Raw genomic sequence first — 14628 nt, 5'->3', positions numbered from 1 at the left:
CGAATATATAAAACCGATTTCTAAAAAACCGACTTCTATAAATTCGACCTAATTTCGTAGTGTAGACATAGCCTCAGACAAACAAGCTTGTTTACATTTATGGGAAATATTGCTGACTGCTTCTTATTTACAATGTCACCTGAAAGTGGAACAGGCATTCACATGGCACTTTTGTAGCTGGTGTTGTAAAGTACTTATGTGCCAGATACACTAAACATTCATATGCCCCTTCATGTTTTGGCCACCATTCCAGAGGACATGCTTCCATGCTGATGACATTTGTTAAAAAAATAATGGGTTAATTAAATTTGTAACTGTACTCCTTGGGGGAGAACTGTATGTCCCATGCTCTGTTCTACCTGCATGCTGCCATATAGTTCATGTCATAGCAGCCTTGGATGATGACACAGCACATGTTGGTTTCAGGAACACTTTCACAGCAGATTCGACAAAACGCAAAAAGGCTACCAATGTGAGAGGTCTAAAAATAGCTACAGTACTCGACCCAAGATTGAAGAATCTGAAGTGCCTTCCAAAATCTGAGAGGGACGAGGTGTGGAGAATACTTTCAGATGCCTTAAAAGAGCAACATTCCAATGCGGAAACTACAGAACCCGAACCACCAAAAAAGAAAATCAACCTTCTGCTGGTAGCATCAGACTCAGACAATGAAAATGAACATGCGTCGGTCTGCACAGCTTTGGATCGTTATTGGGCAGAACCCATCATCAGCATGGATGCATATATTCTGGAATGGTGGCTGAAGCATGAAGGGACATGTGAATCTTTAGCGCATCTGGTATGTAAATATCTTGTGATGCCAGCTACCACAGTGCCATGCGAATGTCTGTTCTCACTTTCAGGTGACATTGTAAACAAGGCATCCTGCAAATTATAACCAAACTTGTTTGTCTGAGCGTTTGGCTGAAGTAGGACTGAGTGAACTTGTAGGTTCTATAGTTTTACATTGTTTTATTTTTGAATGCAGTTATTTTTTGTACATAATTCTGCATTTGTAAGTTCAACTTTCATTATACAGTACTTGTATTTGCTGAATTGAAATATACTATTTCTTTTGCTTTTTACAGTGCAAATATTTGTAAAAAAATAAAGTGAGCACTGTACATTTTGTATTCTGTGTTGTAATTGAAATCAATATATTTGAAAATGTAAAAAAACATCCAAAATATTTAAATAAATGGTATTCTATTATTGTTTAACAGTGCGATTAATTGCGCGATTAATCCCGATTGGTTTTTTTTAATTGTGCAATTAATCACAATTAATTTTTTGAATCACTTGACAGCCCTAGAATAAACATTGTTACACACAAAAAAAGGAGGAAGTATGTCCCAGATACTCAAAGGTATTTAGGTGCCTAACTCCCATTGATGTAAATGAGAGTTAGGTGCCCAGATACCTTTGAGAATCCAGGACTATGTGTTCCGTGCAACTCCATTCCACCCCCACATTGCAGCAGCAAACTAGTTAACAGTCAAGGACAGATAAAGCTGTGGGCTCCCAGCTAAATGCAAGGGATTTTAGAACCAACAGACACCAGGAAGCCTGGACAGGAGGTGTGTCTTACATCCAACTCTAAAACAGCCAGGCTTGGGTTCAGACAGATTCACTGGGCACAACTTTCAGAGACAAGGGCCCTCTACTTTCACAAGCTTCCCCCTCCCACAGCCAGCGGAAGTGTTCCTGCTGAATGCAGGTGATGGTGGGGTACAGGGGTAAGGCATTCTCTGAGATAGCTGGGACATAGGCCAATTAGGTATTTGTAAATCAGAGCCAGCACTATGGATTTTGCGAAGAAATGAATGGTGGTCAGTGCAGACAGAGCACAGAACACCCCTATAATATCAGTTTGCCCTACTTACATTGTGAGTAGCCACATCCTGCACTAGCTGAAGTTTTGGATTAGCTTTCCTGGATATTTCCAGATACAGTTACATTGCAACCATCTAGCCCATTACTTTGTTATCTCGGGATCTTTTCCAGGACTGAAGGAAAGGACACAGTCTCTTAGCCAGTAAAAGGTGAACTAAAGAGTGGGTTTTAATGCCCCCCTTTGTTTCCTTATGCTGTATAAAAAGGCCTGAAAGTTTATTTTTCTACTTGTTTTTTTCTCCTCGCAAATATAAGGAATGTTGTGTTTGATCTTCTGACTCTTGTTGGAAGATTTCTTGTATGACTCAAAATATGTATTAGGAGTTCTCCTATCCCTTAGCTGAAGGGGCAGGTGGTGTTGAATCTTTAATAAAAAACATCTTTTTTCTCTCTCAAAAACAAATTAAAAATGCAAAGTGTTAAGCTACCCAAATAAAGATGACATTGTCTCTCCTTTAATCAGGCTTCACTTCCCTGGTGTCTGTGATGTCACAATCCCACCAGTTCTCCCGTCACCTACAGTTGGAAATCTTGGGAAAGGGATGAGTGAAATAACATGATGAGATTGCAACCCAATCAGCTAGTAAATGTTCTCAGCTGAGGGGGCAGGTACAGACCTCACCACTTCCTCAAAATATTTTCTCTGGCCAATCAACTTCACCTCCATCTTATCCAGATGGAACGCTAGACAATTAGCTTTTATCCACCTCCATCTCTGCCAGACATTCGGTCAAGAGAACGTAGTTCCATCCGTCAGATACCAGGGTGGATTAATAATAAGTACCTAGACAGATATCAACCCAGTGAAAAGGAGATGGGGAGCAGAATAGCATTAACGTATTGAAGACATTGAGACCCTCCTAATCTCTCGGTGGCTTCATGTACAAATTGAACAAGAAGGGAGCCGAGCCTGGACCCTGTCAAGAGAATTCCACATCTGAGCACCGTTGGGAGGAGGAGCACGTAGCTACCACTGCCCTTTGGAACGTCTCCATTAAGCATTTAATCTGATTCTGCCCAGCCCTGTCAGGCCCCAGCACTCTGCAATCAATGGGATCGAAAACCTCAAATAGACAGAATTATCAGCAAGCATGTCTGGCCTCATCCATTCCCTCGTGCAGGGCTGGAGTTGGACACCCTGCCACCCGGGGCCGAGGCCTGAGCCCAAGCAACTTAGCTTTGTGGGGCCGACAGTGTTGTGGGACCCCAGGCAAGTGCTCTGCTTGCTGCCCCCTAACTGTGACCCTACCCTCATGAGACAATCAACCACCAAGACTAACAGCATTTCCTTGTCATACCCAGGTCTGAAGTCTGAATGATTAGTATCCAAAAACTGGAGGATATTAGATGTAGTTTGAGATATCCCGACACCACCTTTTCAGTGACCTCCCCTATGTTGGGGACACTGGGGTATGGCCACTAGGTAACTCGAGGGGATGGAAGACCACGAGTGTCAATGAAGCCCCCTCGCACTAGGCCCAAGTGTCCTTGGCCCCACCGCCTGGAGGCATTCGCAGCAGTTATGCTGAGGATCTGCAACAATATGTTGCAGAGTCAGACTGCCTGAAACTAAACAAGGCCAAACAGGGCAAATATAAAAAAACAATGCTAAATAAAGCAGCTTTATGTATAGTTTAACAAATAATACAAAAAACAAGAAAACTAGCTGGAAACTGGATTGGCTGGCTATATGGATACTTAGGGCAGCTTGCTATTAAATAAGTATGCTAAAAAAAAAAAATGTATAAAAGCCTGTGTAACTTCCTGCTCTGTGTGCAGGATTTGAGATTTTATTTTTTTTGTACTTTTTTGCAGCTGCAAATAAACTTTTTTGCTTTTTTACCCTGTTGTAATTATTGGGTGTAGCACACTGGGTAGTGAACCAACTCCAGGTGTTGTTTAGCCTCTCGGCACTGGGTGCTGACAACAGCTTTTGGCGTCCCTGGGTGGGCAACAAGGCTGCTATTTAGCCTTGCCCAGACCCCTCCTGGAGGTCGAGGATTGCGGAGAGAACCGACACCCAGCGTGCACCGGTGAGTTCATCGGGGGCCTCGGAGGAGACGCGATGTGATCAACCCCGGAGGGCACAACGGTGCAACGCACTCATATAGTGGAAAAGCAGCTGTGGACAACGGTGAGGAACCAGTCCCTTGGACATAGGGGAGGAGCAGCTGTGGACGACGGTGAGGAACCGGTCCCTTGGATAAGGTAGGAACCTTTTGAAATCCGGATTGTATGCTCTGTTGGAACCTGGGGACGCCCAGAGTTACCCTATAGGTATGGGACAGGGACAAAGCTCGGGGGTCAGGGCACGGTGTACGCCCCTAGAATGCATTCTAGCAAACTGGAAGATATTTGGTGCGGATCCAATAACTAAAAGCCAATTAAAACAATTCTGTACAGTTGACTGGCCTCAATATCAACTAGAGGACCAGGAGTGGTGGCCACCAGGAGGGTCAATTAATTACAACACGATCCTTCAGTTACTCCTGTTCTGTCAGAGAACAAGAAAATGGAATGAACATACGTATGCGCATTTGTTTCTGACTTTATGTACTCGTCCAGATATTTTACAGCACCGTAATCTGACTCCGACTGGTTTGGTAGCAGCTAATGTTAGTCCCCAGACCCCCACCCCCACTGTAATGGCAGAGCCGGTGTCCCCTTCGGCCCCCACACCCCCACCGTATATGGGTAGGATGCCTCGGGTTACAGAGATTGCCCCCTCGGTGGGACTTTATCCTTTGCTTACCGAGACTGTTGTGGCTTGCCCAGGGGCAGAGGGACGTCAGGCTACCGCTATGCAAGTTTACACCCATGTGCCTTAATCCAATAAACTTAGCAGCTTTTAAAACACAGGCTGAAGAATTCTCAACAAACCCAAGCCGGTTTATTTCAGTCTTTGAGGAGTGCCTCAATAGTCACAAGCCAAATTAAAACAACTGTAATACCCTCCTGAGAACCCTGTTGTCTGAGGTAGAGGAATCAGGTTACAGATAAGGCAAGGGGAGCATCAGCATTCAAGCAAAAAAAAAAAAAAAAAAAGCTATCTGTCAAGTTCCTACCCCAAGTAATTGTAAGCGGCTCAGGGCATTTCTAGGTATGGCAGGCTTTTGCAGGATATGAATCCCAGAGTTTGGACTGTGGGCTAAACCCCTGTACGACTGTGTAAAAAAAGCAGAGCATGACCCCTTCTATTGGACCCCAGAGGCTGACAGGGCATTTAAAATCCTAAAAAAAAAAAAATTAATAAAAGCCCCGGCTCTGGGCCTGCCGGATCTCTCTAAGCCGTTTCAGTTGTATGTACATAAACAAAAGGGGATGGCTCTAGGAGTGCTCACACAGCTGTTAGGAGCATGAAGACGTCCCGTGGCTTATTTTTCTAAGCAACTGAATCAGGTTGCAAAGGGTTGGCCGGCATGTTTATGGGCGGTCGCAGCTACTGCCCTAGTGCTTGAGGAAGCCAAGAAGCTAACATTGGGAGGGGTTATGCAAATCTATACTCCCCATATGGTCCGAGCCCTATTGGATGCAAAGGGAGGGCTTTGGCTCACCCAGGCTCGGATTGCTCGGTACCAGGCTAAGCTGTTAAAGAACTCTAAAGTCACCTTACAGCCTTGCCCCTCCCTTAACCCAGCCACTCTCTTGCCAGAAACAGAGGAACAGAAACATGACTGTTTAGAAATCATAGACGCCCAGTACTCCAGCCGTCCGAATTTAAAGGATGTGCCCCTCCCAAATGCAAATTATAAGTGGTACACTAATGGTAGCAGTACTGTAATAAATGGGCAAAGGAGGGCCGGTTATGCTGTTGTGACCCTCCATGACACTGTGGAAGCTGAAGGTTTGCCTGCTGGGACCTCTGCCCAGCTGGCCAAACTAATAGCCCTGACCCATGCACTTGAACTGTCAAAAGAAAAGCGGGTCAACATTTTTACTAATTCAAAGTATGCTTTTGGTGTGCTGCATGCTCATGCTGGCCTATGGAAGCAAAGGGGAATGCTGACAGCCCAAGGCTCCCCAGTCAAGTATGGGCCCCAAATCCTCCGGCTCCTAGAAGCCGTACAACTTCCCTCGGAAGTGACGGTGGTACACTATAAAGCCCATCAAAGGGAGGATCAAGATGTGGCCAGAGGTAATGCCCGGGCAGATAGAGAGGCTAAGCATGCTGCCACCCTGCCATCCCCTCAGACTGAGAACGCCCATATGCATGCCCTTATCCCATCAGTAGGGGAACTTCCAACCCCCCAGGACTCTGGGAAGGAGAGACAGCTAACTGACAAACTCGGTCTCTGGGAAAAGGAGGGATGGCTCCATTCCCCGGAAGGGAAGGTCCTCTTACCAAAGGGCCTGATCCGGCCAGTGCTGCAAAAACTACATCAAACCACTCATGCTGGCAGGGAAGCACTTATCCAGCTAATGGGAAAATACTTTATCACTTCCGGACTCTGACCCCTGGCTGCCCAGGTACAAGCGGACTGCTTAGTCTGCCAAAAGAATAACCCCCGACCAGGACATCCTGTGCCACCAGCCGCCCTAGAATCCACTCCGGGCCCCGGACAAGTATGGCAAATAGACTTTACTGAGTTTCCCCGGACCCAAGGGTTCAAATATCTCCTTGTCATAGTGAATCGGTTCAGCGGATGGCCAGAAGCCTTCCCGTGCCGTAATTGCACTGCCAAAACAGTGGCCCTCAAGTTTGTTAAAGAGATCATTCCTCGCTTTGAACTCCCCCTGTGAATGAAATCTAACAATGGGACACATTTCATGTCAAAAATCATTCAAAGCATCTCACATGCCTTACAGATCCCCTGGAAACGCCATACGCCCTGAAGACTGCAAGCCAGTGGGGTAGTGGAGCGTAACAATCAGACCCTTAAACGGCATCTCTCAAAAGTGTGCCAAGAAGCCTCACTGCGATGGCCTGACGCTTTGCCCCTCGTCCTACTTCGTATCCGCGTTCTCCCTAAGGGTAAATTAGGGCTTAGTCCCTTTAAAATTATGTTTGGAAGGGCATGGCCTATGAACGGCACCCCGGTTCTGTCAGGGGAATGGGAGCTGAGTAATGTTTTTTTTGTCACAGTATATATGTTCCCTGTCTGCTGTTCTCTTGTCTCTTCACGGGTATACCAAGGATTCCCAGCCTCTCCCCTTGGACTCTCCCGTCCACTCCTTACAGCCCGGTGACTCTGTGCTTGTTCATACCTGGAAAAATGAGCCTCTCCAAAAAAAAAAGTGGAAAGGACCCTATACCGTCCTGCTGGTCTCCCATACAGCGGCAAAATTCAAAAAACACAAGAACTGAATCCATCACTGTTGTCTGAAGGCAGTACCCGCCCCCTCGTCAGCAGAGCAGTGGACCGTCCAACCTGCTGACTCCTCATCTAGTGACAATCTCGGGCTAAAGCTACTGTTTAAAAAACACAGATAGCGGGCACCTTAACGATAAAATGGGCCCACCCAGGTACTGGAGACCCTAGGTTAAAAAAACTCTGGTCATAATTAATTGAGTAACAATCTGTATTGGTATTTCCAAACCGTGCATGTCGGGAGCATAACTCCTTTGTTTCGCTTCCGCACCATGTTGCTACTTTAACAAACCAGACTGATTGCTGGGTATGTGCTCCAACTCCACTCTCCCTCAAAACGGGAATGCCCCTTGACATGCTGCCCTTGACCCTAGCAGAATTAGCCGCCACCAAAAAGCAAAAAAGAACGGACTCGCCGTTCTGGAATAAGACCTCTTTACAGCAAGCCACCTATCAGGACCAGAAGTATTCAGTTGCAGTACTTACTAAAAAAGTGTTGTGTTTTACCCGAAACCAATCTAATTACTATGGGCGTCCTGTGGAAAAAAGCTCCTGTGTTATTATACAGTGGGCTAATGGGTATTGAATAAAGACCAAAATGGGAGGCCAACAGTGTGTGTGTAATGGTTCCTCCCCTTTTAAAAAAACCCTTACAAATAATCTTACCACAAAAAAAAAGTTTGGAAATATAACTTGCCGTCCAGTTAATATCTCCAATGTAGCAAGCCAATGGTGGGTTTGTAATGGTCCCTATGGCAAGTGTAATTTGAACGGCACAATTAGAAACGCCCCCACTTGTACCCAATCAAAAAAATAGGATGCCCCCTTAGGGGCATATAAACTATTTAAAAAATCAGCCAAAGCAGCCTTAAATATCCCAGGAATCCCCTTAAAAAACAATACTTACTGGGCCCTACAAGGTCACTATTTTGTATGTGGCCGAAAGGCTTACAAAGTGCTGCCAGCCAACTGGACAGGTAGCTGTTATATAGCTCATGGAGTTCCTCATCTTTCCATAACTGCCACACTGCCCCAAAAAAAAAAATTAGAAATGCCCAAGACACCTCTGTTAAGTCCCTGCGGCAACTAACTACGGCATTAAAGGGCAATATAAAAAATTCATAGAATCATAGAATATCAGGGTTGGAAGGGACCCCAGAAGGTCATCTAGTCCAACCCCCTGCTCGAAGCAGGACCAATTCCCAGTTAAATCATCCCAGCCAGGGCTTTGTCAAGCCTGACCTTAAAAACCTCTAAGGAAGGAGATTCTACCACCTCCCTAGGTAACGCATTCCAGTGTTTCACCACCCTCTTAGTGAAAAAGTTTTTCCTAATATCCAATCTAAACCTCCCCCACTGCAACTTGAGACCATTACTCCTCGTTCTGTCATCTGCTACCATTGAGAACAGTCTAGAGCCATCTTCTTTGGAACCCCCTTTCAGGTAGTTGAAAGCAGCTATCAAATCCCCCCTCATTCTTCTCTTCTGCAGGCTAAACAATCCCAGCTCCCTCAGCCTCTCCTCATAACTCATGTGTTCTAGACCCCTAATCATTTTTGTTGCCCTTCGCTGGACTCTCTCCAATTTATCCACATCCTTCTTGTAGTGTGGGGCCCAAAACTGGACACAGTACTCCAGATGAGGCCTCACCAATGTCGAATAGAGGGGAACGATCATGTCCCTCGATCTGCTTGCTATGCCCCTACTTATACATCCCAAAATGCCATTGGCCTTCTTGGCAACAAGGGCACACTGCTGACTCATATCCAGCTTCTCGTCCACTGTCACCCCTAGGTCCTTTTCCGCAGAACTGCTGCCTAGCCATTCAGCCCCTAGTCTGTAGCTGTGCATTGGGTTCTTCCGTCCTAAGTGCAGGACCCTGAACTTATCCTTATTGAACCTCATCAGATTTCTTTTGGCCCAATCCTCCAATTTGTCTAGGTCCTTCTGTATCCTATCCCTCCCCTCCAGCGTATCTACCACTCCTCCCAGTTTAGTATCATCCGCAAATTTGCTGAGAGTGCAATCCACACCATCCTCCAGATCATTTATGAAGATATTGAATAAAACCGGCCCCAGGACCGACCCTTGGGGCACTCCACTTGATACCGGCTGCCAACTAGACATGGAGCCATTGATCACTACCCGTTGAGCCCGACAATCTAGCCAGCTTTCTACCCACCTTATAGTGCATTCATCCAGCCCATACTTCCTTAACTTGCTGACAAGAATACTGTGGGAGACCGTGTCAAAAGTTTTGCTAAAGTCAAGAAACAATACATCCCCTGCTTTCCCTTCATCCACAGAACCAGTAATCTCATCATAAAAGGCGATTAGATTAGTCAGGCATGACCTTCCCTTGGTGAATCCATGCTGGCTGTTCCTGATCACTTTCCTCTCATGCAAGTGCTTCAGGATTGATTCTTTAAGGACCTGCTCCATGATTTTTCCAGGGACTGAGGTGAGGATGACTGGCCTGTAGTTCCCAGGATCCTCCTTCTTCCCTTTTTTAAAGATTGGCACTACATTAGCCTTTTTCCAGTCATCCGGGACTTCCCTGGTTCGCCACGAGTTTTCAAAGATAATGGCCAATGGCTCTGCAATCACAGCCGCCAATTCCTTCACAACCAAGAAGCTTGTAGGGTGCACTATACTGGGAATAGCGCCACTGTTTACCAGGCCATCCATGGCATGCATAGGCCGCTATACTGTAAGGCTGCAAATGGTACTTGATAAAGTGGCCTTAAAATTAAAAAACTCGGTTAATAATTTAAAATCAACAGTAAAAACATTAAATAAAAAGGTACAGCAGCTCAGGACGTTTTCCCTCCAAAACAGGCTGGCTTTGGACTATCTCTTGGCATCCCAAGAAGGGGTTTGTGCCCTCGTTGGGCCCCAATGTTATGTATATATAAATAATAGCAGTTATAAAATCTATAAAAAGGTGGTACAGGCTGAGGCCCATGCCCGAGCCGAAGCACAGGTTGCTTATACTGCCCCAGAAAGTGATTGGTTGCAAACCTTGTTTTCAGGCTGGGATTTGTCATCTTGGCTTGGTGGTTTATTTAGCCTGTTATTGACATTTCTCTTTCCTGTACTGCTTGTATTAATGGTATTATGCTGTGCAGTATCATGTGTCAGGGCCCTTTTACAAAAATTAATAAGTCATTCTCTTCAGAGCTATCACAAAGTGCTTATGCAAAATCCTATTATAAAAAAATAAGTAGCCAAAGTAAAAAAACTCAAAGCCAAGGTTGTTGCGTGTTCTCAAAGGAGGGAATTGTTGGGGACACTGGGGTATGGCCACTAGGTAACTCGAGGGGATGGAAGACCACGAGTGTCAATGAAGCCCCCTTGCACTAGGCCCAAGTGTCCTTGGCCCCACCCCCCCCCAGCCTGGAGGCACTCGCAGCAGCTCTGCGTACTAGGCCCACGAGTCCTTAGCCCCCCCGCCTGGAGGCACTCACAGCAGTTATGCTAAGAATCTGCAACAATATGTTGCAGAGTCAGACTGCCTGAAACTAAGCAAGGCCAAACAGAGCAACTATAAAAAAACAATGCTAAATAAAGCAGCTTTATGTATAGTTTAACAAATAATACAAAAAACAAGGAAACTAGCTGGAAACTGGATTGGCTGGCTATATGGATACTTAGGGCAGCTTGCTATTAAATAAGTATGCTAAAAAAAAAAATGTATAAAAGCCTGTGTAACTTCCTGCTCTGGGTGCAGGATTTGAGATTCTATTCTCCCTGTACCTTTTTGCAGCTGCAAATAAACTTTTCTGCTTCTTCACCCCGTTGTAATTATTGGGTGTAGCACACCGGGTAGCGAACCAACTCCAGGTGTTGTTTAGCCTCTCAGCATTGGGTGCCGGCAACACCCAGAAAGGGAAGATTAGAGAGTGGCAAGTAATTAGCAAGAACTAGGGTCGAAAAATGGCTGCAGGTTATTGGTGTAACCCTTCTGCCCATCAGAGTTGGCAGCAACAAGGGCCGGGTTCAATATCTAGGGGTTCCATTCCAATAACACAATGCAAACCGGCTCGAGCCCCCACCCAGTGACCTGGGACAAATATATACCACCCCCGCTGGGCGCCTCCAAGAGGTAATACTTCCCCTCTCGCAAGCACCTAGTCTGAGTGTAGCAAAAAGCTTTTTAATAACAGAGAGAAACAATGTGGCATTATGTTGGGGAAATACCACCAACAGGATTCATAACACAACCCATGAGCAAAAACCCACCCCAAGCAAATTGGGGAATGCCCTTTCCCTTTGGTTCTTGAGTCCAGCAACCCCAAATCACCCAAAGTCCGAAAAGTCCAGTGACCCAAAAGTCTCTGTCCCTGGTCAGGGCAGCCCCAGAATTCAAAATTTTATCTACAGAGCTTTACCTCCCAACCTGGGTGGAGATGGGGGCGGGGGTAAAAGGCACCTTACATGATCTGAAGCTGACCGCCCCATAGGCCTTCGCTCTTCTCCACTCCACCAGCCGCCCCACAAACTGCTTCCCTCCACTCTGTGGCCCACCAGCAGTTCCCGCCGTCCCACGAACTGCTCCACGTCCCACCAGCAGCTCCCGCCGTCCTATGAACTGCTCCACCAGCCTGTCCACAAGGCACTCCAGCCGTCCTGCAAACTTCTCCACAATATATCTTCAGGCTCCCCCACTACTTAACACAATGCTCAGTGATTTCAGCTCTTAGTCAGTTCAGCTCTTTAGTGAATTCAGCTTGCAGTAGCGGAGCCTCAGTGCTGGTGCACCATTAGCCCAAAGTGAGCTCAGCAGCCTGTAACTAGACTCCTAATGAAATCAAAATTATCTCTGACATTCCACAGTGGAGAGAGGAGGAAGTGCAATTAGCATGTAAGGCCCTCACTAAGGGGCCTATACCACCAAGTATTAATGCTTGTCCCCCACTTCTCTCAATTCACAGAGTTTTGGAACCCATGACCCTTGCCTAGCGAGTGCTACTTAGTTGATGGTGAGTCCCTCCATCATAACAAAAGGCCAAGTACAGTTCCAAGCACTGTTCCCATAATCAGGGTAATAACAATATATTCTTCCTGCCCCAATAACAGAGACACTGGGGATCCCACAGCAGTCAAAGGGACCATTTGGGCAGCTATGGCCTCATTCTAGGTGGGGTGGGTGTGCCTATGCAAATGAGATTGGCCCCTGAAGTTCTTTTCCACAACTTGCCACACCTCACCACCAGATGTCAGGGTGGAGCTCATCCTGACACTGCTTACATCGGTAAGCCACCCATGGTGACCAGTGAGGATGATGCAGAGGGAGGGTGCAGAACATGTATGGGTTATGGATAATAGATTGTAATACTGCCTCCCCTTCCCCCCAGGCAGTCCACATTTCTGTCCCTGGGCAGATCCGTTTCAGTCCATCAGTCTCGAGGTGAGATCATCCCTGCAGGTCCTCCGCCAGATCAGGACTGTGGGTGGGCCCTGACTTCAGAATGGAGTAGCTTGTGATCAGAACACGATTGAAGCATCTCCCATCACACCAAAAATCCAGAATGACTCCCCTTGCATGGGTACACCCTGTTGTAAGCCACTCAATGAAACAAAGTTATCATTTATGAGCATATGGAAGATGTTTCAGAGTGGCAACTCCAGGATCAGTCCCACTATAGAGGGTCTGTGATGTTGTGGGGTGGTCCATATATACCACAAGGATTCCTATACCCTCTCTATTTGCTGTATATCACACCCTATTCATCATATCTCAAGACTCATATCAAGACCTTGTCCATGAAGGAGTAGATCTCTAGTGCGTGCCTTACCTCTGACATGCAGAGAGCTTGGCACTCCCCTTCCTGCCCATCCCTAGGTTCACGTGTCACCGAGACACCAAATGGCTAAGGCTGTACTAATTCACAACCAAGGGAACTATCCAGCCATGGGTCCGTAAAAGTACAATAGGAGGCCTCTAGCAGGGTGGCCATTTGCCTGGCACCCCCTCGTGGCCAAACACATTTCCACATGCCTCTCGCTCTGTTCCCTTTCTTCAGGAGCAGCACACAGCCTCCCAAGGCTATCACCAGCCCTCCCCTGAAATGGGGTCCGTAGCCTAAAGTAATTCAAATAGACCTTAAGGTCACAAACGCAACGTCCATTGTACTAGCTCCATAGTTCATACCCACCTCCAATGCAACTGCCATGCACAAAGCCCGTATTCCACTCTGCAGACACCTCGCCTACCTCTATATGTGCACACAACCTTGGCGCTTCCAGCTGCCTTTTACATTGACAACACCTGACTCCTCTCAGGGGAGTCTCCTCTTGCAACAGCGCTGGCTTAGACCCAAGCTCTCCAGCCCCTGGGCAAGCCCCCCTGACACAAGGCCTCATCCACAATCAGAGCATGACGAGAACTGGTTTTATTAATGAGCTGTCTGGCTTTGGTCAGCCGAAGTCTGGAGCCCTTGTCTATTGTTGTCTGGTCATGTAAGGAGTGGAACTCAGGAGTGATCTAAGGGGCAAATAATGAACCCCTGCTGACCAGGCCATGCCCAGGCTGGTGGCACCTTACCCTACTGCCCCTTGCTGGCTGGGACAGGGAAGGGAAACCATGGAACCTGCACCTGCAGCCTCCCAGAGCAGCCCCATTGCAGTCATGGGCCCAAGACCCCATGCAGGGCACATCCCCTCCTGCAGCTCAGGTCAGAGCGGAGCTTTGCTGGAGGCTGCCCTCGCTCAGGCGGGCTCCTGTCCCCACTATTAGCACAGCACTGGGCACGGTTAGCAGGCAGCACCCCAGGGCACACCCAACCAAGGGGCAGGGCAGGGGAGCTGCACCCTGAGCATCACACAACCCCCTGTGCCACAGCCAGGGGCGGGGCCTATTGTGAGTGGGGACGGGGCCTGGCCGGGGCGGGGCCCGTGGGAAGGAGGGGTGTGGCCACGTGCAGGGGCGGGGTCCGTTGGAAGAAGGGGCGCCGCCAGGCACAGGGGCGGGGCCGGGGCGGAGCCTGGCGCGGGGGCGGGGCTGCCGGCTAGGGGAGGGCGCGGCGGTGGCCGCCTGCGCCCGCGGGAGGAAGCGGCGCCGAGAGGCTCGAGCCGGCACCATGAACCGCTTCAAGGCGTCCCGGTTCCGGCATGCGGCGGCCAAGCCGGCCCGCAAGGAGGTGAGTCCGGTGGGGCAGGGCCGCCCCCTCAGCCGCGCAGTGTGCGCCCCGCCTCGCCTGCCGCCTCGGCTCGGGGGGGCCCTGGGGACCCGCGGTTTCCCAGCCCGGCCCCCGGGACCCCACGACCTCCCCCCCGCCTCTCTGGTTCCCCGAGCCCCTCTCCCCTGCTTCCCCCACCCCACGCTAAGGGACCACCCCTGCTTCCCGTGCCTTGCTCTGGGGGGGCCAGCCCCGGAGGCTCCCTGGCCCCCACCCCATGTCTCCCACCCTGCCCTGGCCCCTGG

The 14628-nt window shown here is 48.2% G+C and overlaps 1 protein-coding gene across 11 annotated transcripts in view; it reads left to right on the top strand.

The window, feature by feature from the left end:
• Window positions 1-14196: 14196 nt before the first annotated feature.
• The window catches only part of CORO7 (coronin 7), a 185120-nt gene continuing 184688 nt past the window's right edge, over window positions 14197-14628 (top strand). For 8 of the 11 annotated variants that reach the window (XR_012161185.1, XR_012161186.1, XM_073362796.1 and 5 more), the window contains exon 1: window positions 14197-14344. Coding sequence is in view for 9 of the 11 variants with exons in the window: in XM_073362796.1 (XP_073218897.1) it covers window positions 14285-14344 (60 nt within the window). In the remaining 2 variants the exon portion in view is untranslated. The remainder of the gene's footprint in view (window positions 14345-14628) is intronic. The other 3 variants (XM_073362793.1, XM_073362799.1, XM_073362794.1) reach the window with 2 other exon arrangements.

The sequence above is a fragment of the Lepidochelys kempii genome, chromosome 10 (genome assembly GCF_965140265.1).
Source record: "Lepidochelys kempii isolate rLepKem1 chromosome 10, rLepKem1.hap2, whole genome shotgun sequence".
NCBI lineage: Eukaryota > Metazoa > Chordata > Testudines > Cheloniidae > Lepidochelys > Lepidochelys kempii.
This window is presented reverse-complemented; position numbering and strand designations above follow the sequence as displayed.